Source organism: Vespa crabro, chromosome 7 (assembly GCF_910589235.1).
Source record: "Vespa crabro chromosome 7, iyVesCrab1.2, whole genome shotgun sequence".
Classification (NCBI taxonomy): Eukaryota; Metazoa; Arthropoda; class Insecta; order Hymenoptera; family Vespidae; genus Vespa; species Vespa crabro.
The window spans coordinates 8,646,557-8,665,259 of record NC_060961.1 but is presented as its reverse complement, the minus strand read 5'-3'; the positions used below and the strand labels follow the sequence as shown (position 1 = coordinate 8,665,259).

The following is an 18,703-nucleotide window of genomic DNA, read 5'->3' as shown; positions in this document are numbered from 1 at the left end:
ATATGCTCATATTCAATCGATTGAAGAATGGGAGATGAAAAAACAGAGAATGGGAGATAAATATAAAGAGAGAGAACAAGAGAGAGAGAAAAAGAGAGAGAGAGAGAGAAAGAGAGAGAGAGAGAGAGAGATAGGATGATCAGATTGTTTTTTCTTTTCTTTCGCGGATGTATTATAGTTACTTCTTTAAGTATTTCAGTACTACATGGTGAACGTTTTAAATCTAAATCGAAAATGAGGAGACAGATGGAATATTTATGTCTAAGGATATAAATAAGTATTTAGATATATATGTATGTATCTGTATGTATGTACATACATGTATCTGATACATAAATAGATCTGATTGTTCGTTCGAAGAGGAAACGAGTGATGCGAAACGTTCACGAGCTTTTGCCGTGGCAGCGACCTTTGCTGTAAGAATACCTTCGCGTGACCTGTCCTAGACTTCTCGTCAATTACGCTTAAGTTAGTACAACATATCGTATCTAATAAACAGATATCGTATTTCTCTAATGCATTATAAATATAATATATATATATATATATATATATATATATATATATATATATATATATATATAATCGAGTTAGAAGAAGTGGATGGTTAATTAATTCAACGATAAAAAAGAAGAAAGAGCAAAAAGAAGAAAAACAAATTATACAGAGAAAAATCGTCAAAGTTTGATATAAATGCTTTTGATCTCTCCAATCATAGATAGATAAGTAATAGTTTACAATTTAACGAATCAACGGTGCTTTTTATTTATCATTATTCGTAACTATCATACATCTCGCGTGGAACGTTTCATTATTTAGATATTTACATACTATTAAGGTCTTATTATTATTATTATTATTATTATCATTATTATTATTATTTCTTCTTTCATCGAGTTTTATCAGTTATTTTTTTAAAGTATGTATTTTTTGAATATCCGACAATACTTAAAATTTCTATGGACTGTGTTGAATATGCGATAGGAACTTAATAACAATGCAATGGCATGACCTTTCTTTTTCTATTTCTCTCTCTCTCCCTCTCTTTATCTTACTTTTTCTCTTGACGAGTCTCCTTTACTCTCGAAAGGTGTCGTGCGAACGCTATTAGCGTCCGTCGTCACGGCGCATCGTGGAAGCAAGCTGCGCAAGCACCGTGTGCCGTGCTCGATTACGAAGGATGTATCTCGAGAGCTGTAACGAGATTTATCCCCTTCCTTCCCCTCTCTCCTTCTCTTTCTCTTTCTCTCTCTCTCTCTCTCTCTCTCTCTCTCTCTCTTTTACTCTCCCACCAGAGACTTTTTTGTCCCCTCACACCTTCCGTGACTCGGCCCGATCTGACAAGAGAATGGATCCCGGTCGTAGAGTGGTTGGATAAGCGGTGGAAAATTACACGCTTGCCAGACCTCGGCTGTTATCGAGTTCGGTTTTGAGACGAGATCGAACGTGTTCGCTTGGTAGGTTCGAGATAAGAAGAAGAATGGCGTGTTGTATCGATGGCAAACGATACGACGACAACGAAGACGACGAAAGAGACGATAACTCGAACTCTGAAAATGAGAAGAAAATGTATGTGTAGGTCAGTAGCAAGTAGGTTATGCAGATATATGTTTATATGCATATACGTAAATATATATATATATATATATATATATATATATATACATATATATAGATAAATACCATATATACATATATGGGTATTTATAAGTATTGAGAGAAAGAGAAGGTAAAGATCCAGGGTTCGCGTGATGGAATTTTAAAGACTCTCGATTTAGTAGTTTCTCGTCTGAACTTGGTTACGAAGAAACGGAGATGGAGACGGAGAGGTTAATCTTAAATGACGAAGTTTTGATACGTAGGTACTGGTATAAAACGAATCTTCTCAGGTAAATCTTTTTTCACCGATGAAAAATAACCGAAAAAAGCTTGAACAACGACGAACGATGGTGATACGACGATAGGAAGATATGACGATGGACGTGAATCCACCCGATCGCTGTGAGATATATATCAAATAATCAATTAAAAATTCGATCTCCGGTTATCCCGAGACTAATAGCTCGGCGGAGCGTTACCTGCGTGTTCACGTGTGGTCCACGATCTTCTACTTCTTCTTCTCCTTCTTCACCTCCTCCTCTTCCTTCTCTTACTCCTCTTACTTCTCGAAGAACAGAAAGAATGAAGAAGAAGGATAAAGAAAGATGGGCTATGCGGACGGAGATAAAAAGAGAGAAAAAGAGAGAGAGAGAGAGAGAGAGAGGGAGAGAGAGAGAAAGAAAGAGGGACTTGTAAATTTTCCGAAAAAAATGCTCATTGATGAATGGTTTATATCCATGGACCTCGTCCCACCAACGATCGTACTACTCGGTACGATCCGCCCTCGTGCTTCATCCCCACTCTGATCTTTACCCCCACCCCTTTACATAAACGGCAAAGAGAGCCAACCGCACACTCCCCACTGAACTGCCGAGTGAGAAGAGAGAACCGAGTGGCAGCGTCGGAAGAGGGACAACGGGGCCTACCTAAATATCGGGGGATCATGCTAAACGGCGGCAGATCAAAGGAACCGACAGAATCCAGTGGCGAGCTATCATAATAATTAGGCTCGCTCGCGCCTCTTTGTATCGGGATAGAAAAGCCGACGGGAAGGTCGTGTAGAAGGAAGAAAAAGGTGGTATATACGGATTGGACGAAGGATCTTGGGACTCGGTCGGCTCTTCCAACTTGCCCCGGTACGACCGGTTGTTGTGTTGTTCCCTGGTGTTGAGAACTTCTCTCTCTCTCTCTTTCTCTCTCTCTTTCTCTGTCTTTCTCTTTCTCTGTTATTCGCTTGCTCGCTAAATTGAAGCTAAGAGGACTCTAAAAAGATTTTACTGATTTCGGTTTTCGGAACGACGTGAGCACGCAATCACAAACGTAAAGGGTTTTAAACTAATCCATCGAGGAGACAAGGAAAAGACAGATACCCTTTTCTTTTCTTTTTTTTCTTTTTTTTTCTCTTTTTTCTATTTTTTTCTCTTTTCTTTCATCCTTCTCTTTGTCTTTTTGTTGTTTCTTCTTTTTTTTTCTTTTTCTTCTCCCTTTCTCTCTGTTTCGTTTCTTTTCTCTTTTCTTTCTCTTTCATCTTCTTGTATCATCCTCTTGTATCGGTGTACAGTTTCTTTCTCTTTTTCCGTTGTCGTTCTTGTTTGTTGCTTCTGGGCCTGTTCTTGATTTCGAGGCGGTAGAAAGAGAAACGAGGTAGAATCAAACGGGGATAGTTGTCAAGGCAAATATGAAAGAGCCTCTCTTCCAGTTGGATGTTTCGCGTGCACGGCAATAAGGGACGATTCCGACGGATAGTTTTACTGTCCTTGTAAAAATGACCAGTGAGAGAAAAGTTTTTCTTATGTTGGTCTTGTAAGTTTAAGCAAATCTTAGATATACATATTTATAATTTTCTTTTTTTTTTTTTTTCTTTTTTTCAGAGAATGGAATTGTCTCTTCTTTTTGTATTTCTATTAATTTCTTTTAATTTTCTTCGTTCTTTTCTTTTTTTTTTTTTTTCTTAACAACGAGAGAAAACAACCAGCAAGAAGAGATCATGACATGCGATTGATAATTTTCAACAAAATCAAAGAGTCTTAATCGTTTCTTATTATCTGTAAGTAGAATAGAAAAACGACGGACAACAGTAGCTCTGAGGGTATCTTCTTTCCGTCACGTATTCAAACCGCATCATACGCTACGTTGAAATTGTAACGTCGGTGGGGATGGGAGGATAGGATTCTGCGAATTACGCGGAAACAGGGAGAAGGAAGACATTTGCTCTGCTCTGTTCTGCTCTGTTCTGCTCTGATCTACTCGGAAGAGTACAGAGTATAAGAGAAAAGTAGACAGGAGTTAAAAGGCTAGGAAAGATAAAAAGGATAAATAGAGATAGAGACAGAGACGGAGATATAAAGATTAAGAGAGAAGGAGAGATGGAAAATATTTTCGAGTGGCCTGGACATCGTTCGTTGTCGACGAGATTGCTACAATTACACGGTTAAATCGATTCTCGGTGAGGGTAGAATGTACAGTGTGTTCCTGTCCGTGTATAAAAGTAAGATAGAATATCTATGTATCTATGTACGTATGTATGTATGTATGTATGTAGGAAGAGGCCCCTAAGGATCGTAGGTAATAGTCTTTATAATATAACATTCGCAAGATATCTTCGTAACGTCGTTGCCACGGACGAGTGATCCTTTCGTGGTGATCATCCTTCGTATCCTCCTTTGGTCATCTTCTTCTTCTTTCTCCCCTTCTTCGTCCTCCTTCTCCTTCTCCTCCTTCCTCTTCTTTCTTCGTGTCGTTGTCGTCGTCGTCGTCGTCGTCTTCGTCGGCTACGATTCGTCGACATTGGCTTTCTCGGAAGTAATCCATCGTGATCGGTGGATCCTTTCCGTGTTACAAAGAACCAATCGGTTGGATGGTAGGAACGTAAACGACCGATGCAATTGATGGGTCGCGGGCAATCGAGCACAGGATACGCGAATCCTAAGAAGCCCGAGTGATTTAACAGTTGAATGACGATAACAGTAGACATGGCGTGCCACTTTTCTCTTCCTCGTTGGGATATGGATTATTAAACTTCGTGGGGGTCTCCCTCCTCCCTCTCTCTGCCCTACCACGCGCTCTTGTTTATTTCGATCGTTAAAAATTCGGTATTTGATCGTTCGATCGAATCGATATTATTCGTTAAATTTTCTATCGTTAAAAATTTCTATTGTTAAAAAGTGTAAAAGAAAAATTTGCGGACAAATTTAAATTTATCTAAATTTTCGAACATATATTCGATGATTTAACGAATTTTCTTACATATTGTTTCGTCAGATATCTTTTGAACGAGAAACTCGATGCCACGTATAATAATAGTATATAAGTATTTCATTAATCAAATATTTCTTTGGAAAGGGGTGCGAATGGTTAAAAAAGAAAAAAGGGAGATTTTGAGAGAAAACAATAATCGATAGATCAGAAAAGTATCAGACGGTGGAAAAATAGAGAAAGGAACGAAAGGTAGGTTGGCCCAACGAAGGAGGACCATTGCAAGGAGAACGTTAAGTACCTTACGTCTCGTAAAAATTCCACTAAGGCACCGTCGTCGTCATTTTGGCGTGTCACGTGATGTTCAAGAAGAACGAACGAAGGAATGAACGAACGAATGAACGAAAAAGAAAGAGACAGAGAAACAGAGGAACAGTGAGAAAGATAGAGAGAGATAGAGAGAGATAGAGAGAGAGAGAGAGAGAGAGAGAGAGACAAGGATAGTACGAGAAGGTTCGAACGGTCGAGAGCTCGGGTTAATGTCGCCGTAGGAACTGACGAAGGAAATTAGGAAGGAAGAAAGGGGTTCAACGTGGGCTGGATAATGTTAGGAGCCGCCCCATGGACGGGCAAGCAACCAGCAAGGTACATCCCACCGATGGAAGTGGTATAGCACCTAAAGCTATCGCCACTTTCGCGTTATCCCCACCTACGATAGTCGAGAAACGCGTCGAGGCGGTTTGTCGGGGAGAAGTGCCAGCCCCTAGGAGAACTACACCGGCCCTGGATCCCCGGACCCCTTACCATTTCGAGTCACTGCCTTGGCCTGGCCTGAGAGGAGCCTCGGCCCCACGCTAGTACACACATCGGCTGTCTCTGCACCTCGAAAGAGAAATATACCGAGATTCTTTCTTTCTTTCTCTCTTTTTCTCTCTTTTTCTTTCTTTCTCTCTTTCTCTCTCTCTCTCTCTCTTTCTCTCTTTCTCTTTCTTATTAACCTTATCCTTATCTTTATCTTTATTTATATCTGTCTACCCGACTATTCATCCATCCATCTTTCTTTCTATTTACCTATCTATTTATCTATTTAACTATCTGTTTATCGTTACGGGCGTGATTTTTTCGTCGATTTTATCTGTCTCAAAAGTGTAAATATTCGCACGTAGAAAATTTCGTATAAATTAGTGTCTACTATTTTGTTGGATCCACGAGAAGATCATACCTGGACACGTGTTTTTACATTCATGGAGGTGACGACTGATAACACGTTACTCGTCGAAGAGAACGACGAAGAGAACGAATCAAGTAACGAATCTACGTTTGCCGATATTCATCGATCATTGTTCCTCGTGTTTTCATGATCGTGAGACAGTTTTGGTGATTATGAAGATATAAAAACGAATTCTTGCATATGAAAACCAAGTTGAAACTGTGGTGAGCTATCGAAAGATAGATCATAAAAAGGCCGACAGAAAGTATTTCTTAATCTTTGTGGTTTATTTTTTTTTATATATATATATTATATATATATATTATATATATATAAAATATACATACATATATATATATATATATATATATACATATATATATATGATATATGATAACAGGAAGAAAAGAGGCGCGAGAAGTGAGTACAGAAGAAGTGAGAGAAGTTCTTATCAAATGGCAGGACAGGAAGAAAAGCTAAGAGTGTCAAGAAAGAGAAGATAACAAGATTCAGATCAGGATGGCATGGTGAACGTGCGCGATACATTATGAGACAACGAATTTAAACAAAAAAAAAAGTAAATAAATAAAAAAGAACAAGAAGGAATTCTGTTCAAGAAGGAATCGGGAACGATAGTGTTTAAAAGTTTAAGATTTTATGTGAACGGGACTAGGTGTGTCGTGTTTTAAGAATGGTGTATTGTGTCGATCAATGAAATTTGAGAAGGGAAGAGAGAGAGAGAGAGAGAAAGAGAGAGAGGGGGAGAGACAGAGAGAAAGGGAGAACGATAAAGAAAGAATTATTTATTAATATAACGCGTAGAGATTAAAAAAGAAAAGAAAAAGAAAAGAAAAGTAAGGACATACAATAGGTTAAAGATATAAAAGAATCATGTGCACGACGGAGATGACGGAATCGTATACGATGTCACCGTCAACGACCGTGTCTTCCAGCGGCACGACGGCCGCCTGTTTGGTTGGCTCGCCCAGCCACCGACGGACACCTTGCAGAGGTTCACCGTGTCGTGGTAGTGAAGTACAGGACGATGAGGACGTCATTTCTGTTGGTTGTCCAAGTCCATTGCCGTTGGTTGTGGTCGCGTCTTCCACGGAGAGCGACGATCGACTAGCATCTTCCAGGGAGGATTATGTCGAACGTTTGAGTCCAAGGAGAGTAGGATACACAAGGACGGATTCCGCGATGGACAGTGAGGACAATTATTCGTTAAGAAATAGCGATTATAGAACATCGAACGGGAGAAGCTCAATAAGGACTCATGAAAGTAGTGGTGGTGATTCTGTAACGACATTGAGAGAGGACGACGATGATGAAGAGGACGAGGAGGAACTTGAGAGTAGAACTAGCAGCAATGGTACCACGGCTACTACCGGTGCCACGGACGATTATTTTAAGCCGTTAAAACGATTGCAAATGGTTCAAATGCAACATTCAGATGAGGAAGAGGAACGAGAACGTGATAGCAACGAGCGCGGAGTTAAATCGTTCAGTATATTAGATATTTTGTCACATCGGCCAAAAGCGAAAATCGTTAGACCCTGGGACACGGTAGATTCTACTCACGGTCATCGTCAACATCTTCATCATCATCATCAACAGCAGCAACAGCAACAGCAGCAACAACAACAGCAACAACAACAACATCTACAACATCACCTACATCATCATCACCTTCACCATCACAATCACTCGACGAATTCAAGTACCAGAGACTTGTCCTTGATGGGCATGTCACTAGCGTCTATGTCAAGTACAATAAGCGAGCCACCTCTCAGTAGCTCCTCCTCATCCGGAAGAAGTTCTGTATCCGATTCCGGTAGTCCTGATCCTCTTGCTCATCATCATCACCATCACCATCATCATCATCATCATCATGCGGCACGACACCACGCCGTTCATCCAGGACTACACGCGGCGGCTCTTCAGCAACAACAACAACAGCACCAACATCAACAACAACATCAACAACAACAGCAATTCAAGAAAAAGAGTTCTCAGCATCATGGAAATTCTCAGGCTGGACAGAATGGAAAAAGAAGTACTGGACAGGGTAGTCCTTTGGACGCACTGTTCCAGATGACGAGCAAGACCTTCGACGCTGGTGAGCACAGTCAAGGTGAGAGATGTTTATTTTCTTTCTTTTTCTTTTCTTTTATTTCTTTCCTTCTCCTTCTTCATCTCTTCTAATATTTATCTCTGTTATTTTTACTGTTGTCTCACTTTCGTCGACTTTTTCATCTTTATTTATTCGTTCGTTCATTCATTCATTTGTTCATTCATATCGTCTTTTTCTTTTTTCTTTTTCTTTTTTTTTCTTCCATCGAAGAGAATACTTTTCTAATTGAATCTAGTTCGTTTTTTGCCAACGTTTCTGCGCTTAGCAAAATTTTTCTTTTCTTTCTTTTTTTCTCTTAAAGATGTTCACTCACTATAATTGCATCAAGAGTGGTTAATTAACCTGAGCTAAGGGAAACGATGTGCGTATATCTTGCTTTATGTAATCTCTCTTTCTCTCTCTATCTCTCGTATAGGGGTGGGGCGAGAGAGGTCGGGGGAAGGGAGAGAGGGAGGTACAGAGTCAAATCACAGATAGATAGCTTAAATGTGTTATTACATCCATTATACGTTTCCTCATGTGTTCTGTCTTTCTCGATGAAGAGAAAACAATTTTTATTATTATTATTTCTTTTTTTTCTCTTTTTTATCTGCTTCTTTTGCTTCTTCTTCTTCTTCTATCTCATCGATACGTTTTGCTTCGATAAGTGTGAAGATAGATATATCATAACGCATTACATTAGTATCTCGATCGCAGAGACGAGCAGCTCTTCTTCATATATTTAGTCACCGTAATTTATTCGTCACGCAATTATCCGTGACGCAATCGGAACAATGTTTAACGTTACATCATATCTGTACTCGTAAAAAAAAATATACATATATATATATATATATATATATATATGTATATATGTATATATATGTATATATGTATATATATGTATATATGTATATATATATTTTGAATCTTTAATCGCCGATTATTTCCATAGAAAATACGTACACTTCGATAATCACACTTAAGACTCATGTATGTAGTTCATTACATTATCGTTATCGTTCATTACATTAATTAGAGGACATGGCAAATTAAGAAAGTAGAACTATGAATAGATGAATTTGTATGCAGTTTCTACATATGGTACGTACAAGAAAGAGAGAGAGATAGAGAGAGAGAAAGAGGGAGAGATGAATATATATATATCATAATCAACGAGTTAAGAACGCTCGAAGGAAGCGTGGGGCATATTCGTGTAGAAAGATCTCGAGCATCGATCTATGAATACGGGCCTTAATTTTGATTGATGTTCTGACTCCATAGGCACTTATATGCAGTAGGTGTGCAGCGCGTGCGGTCCCAGTTTGACTAACAACAAAACTTTTTTGCAATGTTTTGCATTTTATTGTCTTTAACAGCAATGGGGTAGATAGCTAGATTGTAGTCGCTTTCTTAGCTAACTTTTCTCACAAATCTATCACCGAAAGGATCGCTCATTTATGTATTTCACACTACGATCTGATCTGCGTTTGATGTCGAAATGAGAAATTTAATTAGCAACGAATAAATGTCTGCAGATATTTATATATACATATATATATATGTATGTATGTATGTATGTATGTATGTATGCATGTATATGTGTACGTATGTATGTATGTATGTATGTATGTATGTATGTATATATGGAGATATAATCGATCCAAACGCATTCGTTCCCTGTCAACGATTCCCTTATTCGACTTTATTGCGATCTCGTTTTCGCTCAGCATCATCATCTTCTTTTATTTCGTCGACACATTCGAGATGATTTCGTGTTTTCTCTTGACGACTCCATTTTTATTTGTTTTTTCTTTTTTTTCTTTTCTTATTTTTTTTTATTTATTTTCATTTTCTTATTATTAGATACGTTGAGAAAGACGCTCTTCTCTTACGCTTTGAGACGCATTGAAAACATTAATAATTGGATGATATTTCATTTCCTATAGATATCTACAGAGCTAAGCGAGTTTATCATAAGCTTTCTGTTTTACGATCGCTTTCCTGCTACGTCGCAATAAAAGAATTTTTCCGCCTTTTGGACCGTGACGATCCTGGCAGCGACCTAATTACGACGAATCGATCTCGATCGCTATCTCCTTCTTCCACGTTATTTTCTTTTTTTTTCTTTTTTTTCTCTTTCCTTGTTTTCTTTTTTTTTCTTCTTCTTCTTCCCCGAGTAAAACTAACATCTGCCGACCGTTTACGCGGCGAACATTTAAAAAAAGGGAAACTAAACGAATTGGGTATTAGATATTTCGTGTGTGTATGGTTGTATGTGTACATATGTGTGTGTATCGAAGGTTCATTTCGAGGAGAAAGAAAAAGATAAGAAAACAAAAAAGGAGGAAAGAAAGAAAATAAACAACGATGACTTTTTCGAGATCGATTATGAACCGATTAAATTTTTTTATTACGAATCGAATACTCAATAATAACAATCATTCTTCCATGAGTATTAAGATATACGATCTTAACTAATACCTACCTAGTGTCGTTTCTAAATCGTTGAATTTATGTTCTGACAAAAGAAAAAGACAAAAAATGTTATATATGTATATATATATATATATATATATATATATATATATATATATATATAAACTATATAGTCTTATCATGTATACGAAATAGTTTCGTACGAGTATAATGCTTATCTCGAAGTTGTCGATTGCGAGATCGTGTTATAGGAATCGAAACAAGGTGAGAAAACGTGTATTTAATCTTGTCGTCAAGAGTTACGGGTGTTTAAAAGAGAGAAAAAGGAAGAGAATAATAAAAGCGGCTCGAGAGGAGAGAAAAAAAAATAAACGAAAAGAAAAAAAAAAGGACAGAGAATAAGAGCGAGTTACTGATCGCGATTACTTCGAATCGAGGAGGCGATTATGGTTCGAAAGTCGATGGAACGACGAATTTAGGTTTATGACTTGCACGCGCCTGCGCTACTGTATATCACTTGCATAAAAATCGCTGACAACTTGAATATATCGTGTTCGTTCGCTTACACATACATACGCTGATACGTTCATACGTAAATACGTATGTATATACATGGATGAATACATACAAAGCATATCTTTATATAAGCTGTTTCTAAAACAGGTGTGTAGATTTAAAAAAAAAAGGAAAAAAAAAAGAAAAAACATATGTACTTATTTTATTTATATTCATGTAAAGGAAAAGTTGATAAAAACTTGACAATATATTTGACGTAAGGACATAAGAACATTTTTTTTTACTTTTTTTTTGTTTTTATAATCTAACATTTAGTAAAAGCTAAAGAATTTTTTATTTTTTTTTTTATTTTTTTTTTTTTTCTAGTAGAGGTGATTAATCCGACGTGTATCATGAAAAAAGAAAAAAATTGTATTACTAAGATATATATATATATAGTAAATTATTAGATCTTAGACAAAAATAAATTTAGGAAATATATGCATAGAAATAATTATATATAGGATATACTTTATATTTATAAAATTTAGATCAATGACGAGATAACCTCATCGATTCTATTTCCAGCTTTTAGATTCATTTAATGATCATTTTCATTGGTTATATTCGAATATCCTGTTTTATAAACTGCCTCTGTAACATATTTAAGAGGTACGTTTCTTCTACGAGCTATAAATACTAATATTTGCCAAGTAATGAACGTCTTGGTAATAGATACATATCCACCTGATTGCAATTAAATGACGCCGATATTTTTCTTATATTTATTCTAAGTATATTTAGATAGGAATTCGTTTCAATTACAAACGAATCTCTCTCTCTCTCTCTTTCTCTCTCTCTCTCTATCTCTTTCTCTCTTTCTCTCTTTGGGATTTCAAATCCCAGGATTTGGACAATTTTGTGTTCCAGGATAAACATTGTTATACTATATATCTAACATCGATGTTATTACGATCTCACAATTTCGACGTAACATACATACATACGTATATATATATATATATATATATATATATATATATATATATATATATATATATATATACAAGTAGGAATGACGGTGAACACGGAAATAAGTATTAATCTCGTAGGAGTTCAAGTTAGAAGAGGAGAAGGGGGAAGATTGTCAGGGGGAGATCGATGGCACACGAGGGACGGGTACATGATTACGTTTACATACGGATATTAATGGAGACACGTACGCGGTATACATAAAAACGGTGTTGTGTAGTAAATTGATGTTTGGTGACAGTTTATTCACTATCAACTATTGATATGGGATTATTGATCTGGGTTTAGATTAAAGACACGTAAGTATAATGGAACGAATCTAATCGAACCATTTTTTTCTTTTCTTTCTTTCTTTTTTTTTTCTTTAAGGAATTCGTTGTTATCCAACATGATTACTCTTTAAGAATTTCATATCAATTTCGTAATATATGTATATGGTATATAGATCTCATTCAATAGTGCAATAGTTTAAGAAAGGATATTTAAAAAATCTTCTTATCGGAAAAAGACTGAATAAAAGAGAGAGAGAGAGAGAGAGAGAGAGAGAGAGAGAGAGAGAGAGAAAAGCAGATTTTGTTTATTCTTCCAGAAAAGCAGAAGAACCAAGGACGAGAATGAGCTTGGATTTGCCCGATGCAATAAATAAATATTTTCCGTTTTAACAGGAAGGTTGGCTAGTTTCTTATGTTCTATCGTCTTGTTTATCCTTAAGGAAAAAAAGGTTTCTCGAGTTTCTGTAATTCAATTACCTGGAGTAATAAAAATGTGAAAGAAGGAAGATGGCCTCTTCAAAGAGATCCCTCGCTATCTCTTTCTCTCTCTCTCTCTCTTTCTCCCTCTCTCTTTTCCAAGTTCCATTTATGTAATACCTTTGGTCATAGTCTTTCGTGAGGGATCTCATAAAATCCAGTTTTCCGTGATAATTCGGAGTGTCATTGTCATTGATAATTGAATTTACAATTATTTTAATGATTTAAGATTCATAGCATTTTTCTTAAGAAAATTGTTTTAAGTCGATGTAATGTAAAATTAAATGTTCATGAATATAGTGGGACTATATTTGTGGTTTTAACCGCTTCGTCGAGTAAGATATATAGTAAAAGAGAGAAGATAAAATTTGGGTCTCTTTCTCTCTGTCTTTCCCTGTCTGTATATTTGTGTATCTGTAGTGCGATAAAGGGAGAAAATCTAACTGTGTTTGTGATGTAGTAGTCGTCCATGACCATGAAAAGGCCAAAAGGACCTCCGCCTTCACGTAAGCCGTACTCGGCTTACTGTGATCTCGGTATTGTTTACAATAGGTTGGGCAAATTGTATTACAATGACCATTTTTCCTTTACGGAGTTTCTTCTTTCCGCCGTATTTTCCTTTCTTTTTTTTTTATTATTTTGCCTTTTTTTCTTTTCCCTTTTTTCTCCTTCTTCTCTCTTTTTTCTCTCTTGTCGTCTTGTGCACAAGGCACACAAAAGTATAAGTAGACCTAAGAAGAAAAGCAAAAACGAAGAGAAAAGTTATGAGAATTGGACAAAAAATAGCAAAAAAGAGAGAGATAGAGAGAGAGAGAGAGAGAGAGAGAGAGAGAGAGAGAGAGAGAAAGAGAGAAAGGGAAAGTGGATCTGAAAAGAAACTTAGGAATTTTTACGGTTTAAAATTGATTTAAAAATGTTATAAATAAAATAATATATAATCCTGGTTAAAGTATAAGTTGACAGGTATTTTTTATAGAAATTTATTTTATTATTATCTTTATTCTTTACAGTTGTCTATTGTGTTAGGTAATGGTACCATGAAATTAGGTATGGTAAAACTAGTATGTACGACAATGGCATTATTACTATTTTTCTACATACTTAAGTTTTATTTATTTTACATATATCCACATAATATATATTTTACATATATTATTTATTATACATATATCCTTATAGTAAAAAAATTAAAAATCAGTGAATAATTAAAAATTTATGTTTAAAAAATTTTTTTTTTTGTAAACAACGGGATAGATAAATGAATGTATATAATTTAGAACAAAGAAAAAAAATATAAGTTGACAGATATTGCAAAAATAGGTATTAATGAAGTTTTATTAATACTAGTAATTATTTAGAAATACTTAACTTTTATTTATTACAGGTATATATATATTCTTCGTAAATAGATTATTCAGTAGTATAATCGAGAGATTTATATTTACGACTTTTTTTTCTAAACAAGACAAAATAGATAAATTAATATTTGACGTACACTCTCTTCCACACAAATTATATACAATCATCGTATTATATATTAAGCGTTGAGATTATTAATGTAAAATTAATTCGAGTCTTCGGTGAAAGTCGCGGAAAACATTGTGATCTATTCGTATATCTACGATCATTGTCGAATTACGTAAGAAAGAAAGAAAGAGAGAGAGAGAGAGAGAGAGAGAGAGAGAGAGAGAGAGAGAGAAAGAGAAAAAAGAAAAAGGAAGAACACATCGTACAAAGAAACTCAAAGAAATTTCATCTTGCTCGTATGATCTTAAGAGAAAAAAGCTAGAAATATTTTTATTTTTCATAAATTTTTGTATCCTTTTTTATGGATTTTTTTTCGTCGCTTTTAATTCTCTCGGAAGTTCTTTCTGCACGTGCTGAAGAAGTCATCTCGTGTGTGCTCATTGATATTCACAAGAAAGAAGAAAAGTGGTGGTGGTTACGACGGAATAGGATGAAAGAGTCCGGAGGGATTGGAGGGGTCATTTAAATGGAAGAAGACTGCGAAATTGTCGTTTCCACGCGCAGCACGTTTTTTATTCCATTTCTTTCTTTTTTCTTCTCTCTTTTCAATTTTATTTTGTATTTTTTTTCTTGTTTTGTTCGGCAAGAAGTGGCGAAATCTTCCTTTGAACAATTTTTTCTTCTTTTTCTTCTTCCTTCCTTCTTTCCTTCCTTCCTTCCTTCCTTCCTTCCTTCCTTCCTTCCTTCCTTCCTTCCTTCCTTCCTTGACGAAAGCACTGTTTTCGAGAGTCGCTAAGAAAAAAAGTCGTGTATTATGTTGAGAACAAAATGGAAAGAGAGATGCGCATGAGGGATGCGGAGAGAGAGAGAGAGAGAGAGAGAGAGAGAGAGAGAGAGAGAAACGTAGCAGGAATCGTATATTGGCACACGCATACATAGAAGCGCGTAATCAGTTGGACTCGCGCGCTCGTGAGCGCTCACGCGTGCGTGCCGGTCCAGTACGCGTATAATTTTAGGCCTTACCTATACAACAGAGTAATTTATTACGTGGGTCCGGCGCGAGAGAGCATATGTTTCATTTGCATATAGCGTGATACAGAAAAACGCTCCGCGGACCGGACCTTTTTGAGGATATACATACATAGGTATAGGTTGGTACTTAGGTGGGGTAGGTGTATACGCGAATAATGTTGACAAAGGATAATTTCTTGCCCTTTTACGTTCTCCACCAATGTTTTCTCTCTCTCTTTTTCTCTCTTTCTCTTTTTCTCTGGGTATTATTCGAGAAAGGAAAATTGAGGAATGGAAACAAGAAACCGGTGGAACGGGAAACGAGAAAGAAAGAAAATAAAACAAATCAATATAAAAGAGATAGAAATATATAAAAATATTATATATATATATATATCTTCTATTATATATTATAATTTCTATAGAGAAGGGAAGTAAAAGAAGAAAAAAAAAGATATGAATACAGAAAAGGTAGGAATATAATAGAGATAATACGTAGGTATATTGAACGAGTTATAAAGGGTTCTTTTAATCATTGTTACTAATCATTGATGTGAAAGCATATTCGTTGGTACAATAATATGATAATAATTAATATTAACGAGAAAAAAGAGAGAAGAAAAAGAAGAAAGAAGAAAGACGAAAGAGAAAAAGGAGGAGAAGGAGAAGGAGAGGTGGATATTCTCACGTTATGCAACAGCTCTAATTGATGCTCGTACCTACATCAATGTTCTTAAAGGATCATCAACGTCGACGCGTTGAACCCGCAGGTAAAGCTCTATACGACCGCACGTGAGAGTCACGGGAAAGTGTATAAAAATGATTGAATTCAATAGTATCGCCTGGAATACACAGTACTAACTATCAGAGAGAGAGAGAGAGAGAGAGAGAGAGAGAGAGAGAGAGAGAGAGAGAGAGAGAGACAGAGAGAAAATGAAAGATCCACGACGCGCGCGAATGGCGGCAGCAGAACGCATATATGTTTTACGCTCTCTGTGTGTCGGAAAGAACGTTGTACTTGAAATAAGGCCTTCGCAATGTTTTATGAGCGAACGTACATTGTTATTAGCGGGCTTACCTGTCACGGTCGATACAACTTAATAGCCCTGATATTTATGCACGAAATATCGCTATGAACTGTGTCTTTAATTGTACGTTATTCTTATGGTAAGAAAGAAGAAAATAGAGAAAGAGGAAGAAGAAAACTAAAAAGAAGAAGAAGAGGATGAAGAAAAAGAAGAAGAAAAGAAAAAATAAATAAAAGGAAAAAAGACTAAGACGAAGACTTGAAGAAATGGAAGCTTTCGACATGTCCAAATTTATATACATATCTTGTCTATCAGTTAATCATTTATACAATTTTTTTTAATGTAATATTATGTACATTGAATATTATTATACAACGAGATAACATATATATATATATATATATATATATTTGATTATATAGATATCTGCGGTTAGATCTAAACGTCGATAAAATCTAAACATCGATAAGATCTTCTATGGTGGAGAATTAAAACAACTTGATGTAGTTGGAAAATTACATCGAGCCATTTACAGTGGATCCATTCTCTTTGAAGAAAAAAAAAAACCTAATATCTAATATAATAATAACGGTGAAACTTCGGAGAGACATTAACGACGACATTAACCAAATCGTTCTGTGTATGTACAACATTTGCTTATAAAAGTCATAAATCACTTGGCTATTCTCTTTTATACGATGAGAATCCTACGGTGGTAACAGATAATATTACTACGACTACCACTACTACTATTACTATTACTACTACTACTACTGCTACATCGATGCCATAAGCTTAGCCGCTTATGTGAACCGCCCAGAGTGAAACACCTGCCTCGAACGACGCACGAGACTTCCTATCTAACTCATTTGCCAGCCAGCGAAACTCCGATGATTTTTCAGTAATCCTGATATTACCGAGCCACTTTTACATACCCATATGTAAGTAAGTACATGAATACGTATGTACACGACCACGTCTATCTACATAAATATTTACATACACACATACATAGGTATTTACTTAAATCGAGGAACGAACATGAACATTGTTCGATGAGTTTCACTACGATTCGATTTTCCTTTTTTTTTCTTTCTATTTTTTTTTTTCATCGACGAATCCTTGGCCCTCTATATTTTACTCGCAACGGGGGCACGAAAAAATACGCGTTTTTAATACCATCCATTTCACAAGGCGCGTGTGATCGCCCGAATCCATGTCCATTCTAATTTTTCTTTTTCTTTCTTTATTTTAGCCTCTTTTCTCTCTCTCTCTCTCTCTCTCTCTCTTTCTCTCTCTCTTTCCTTTTCTTAGGTTGCGGTCTCTCGGTTCTGAATTACAAATGATATCGAATCGAATCGCTCGTAATATTATTCGATACGTGTTCCATTACCAAGCCGAGGCCTCGGGATTCAAATTAGATTACCGGTAAGTTAGGCATTCTCGTTCCTTTTCTTTTTCTCTCTATGTATATATGTATGTATCTATATATATACGTATGCATGTATGTGTGTATATGTATATATAAATCTCTCCGTTGCTCTCTCGCTCTATCTCTGTACTTTTCTCTGTGTAGCCTGACGAACGGACAGACTGACAGACGGACAGACAGACAGACAGACAGACAGACACACGTACCTATATCCACGAAAGGGCCTGAGGCCCTTCCACCAACACGGTAGCCTCACGTATTCGCAATTTACTTCTGATTATTACGCTCTCTATACTTACGCGCGGTATTCTTATCTCTCTTTCCTCTCTTTCTCTTACCCTTTCTCTTACTCTCCCCGTTTTCTTCGGGCTGAATCTTATGTAGAAGAAGGAGAAAGGGAAAGAGAGAGAGAGAGAGAGAGACAGAAAGAAGGAGAGAGAGAGAGAAGGATCGAGTCAGGGATCGATTTACGTTGGAGTCCCGATCGTTTGAGTCTCGTCGATCTACCTACCCTTTTCTACCTCGTACATGATCCTAAAGGCTATATCTCTATACCTAACTTCTTCGAGTGAAGACGTTAAAGGTCTCTCTCTCTCTCACCGTATGTGTGTATATATATATATATATACGTATGTATGTATGTATGTATGTATGTACATCTTTTCAACCCGAAGATTCGTTCCTCTTATATATATATATATATATATATATATATATATATATATATATATATATATATATACGTATGTATATACCTTTAATCTTGATCATGGCTTGCACCATGGAATTTATAAAAATCATTTGAAACTAATAAAAAAAAAAAAAAAAAAATCGAACTCGTTTCCAATAAAGATACCGGACACTTTCTGATGCGATATCTGATATTCATTAACGCAGAAACGTCGTTTATGGTTCGTTCATTTTTTTTCTTTT

General features: G+C 36.1%; 1 protein-coding gene across 2 annotated transcripts in view; it reads left to right on the top strand.

Moving 5' to 3' along the window:
* The first annotated feature begins 5,544 nt into the window (after positions 1–5,544).
* Positions 5,545–18,703, top strand: part of LOC124425557 (myb-like protein Q) — a 64,455-nt gene continuing 51,296 nt past the window's right edge. The window contains exons 1-2 of one of the 2 annotated variants that reach the window (XM_046966058.1): positions 5,545–6,269; positions 6,409–8,138. In XM_046966058.1, coding sequence (XP_046822014.1) covers positions 6,896–8,138 — 1,243 coding nt within the window. In that variant the 5' untranslated portion in view covers positions 5,545–6,269; positions 6,409–6,895. Of the gene's footprint in view, positions 6,270–6,404; positions 8,139–18,703 lie in introns of both variants that reach the window. The other variant, XM_046966057.1, reaches the window with a different exon arrangement.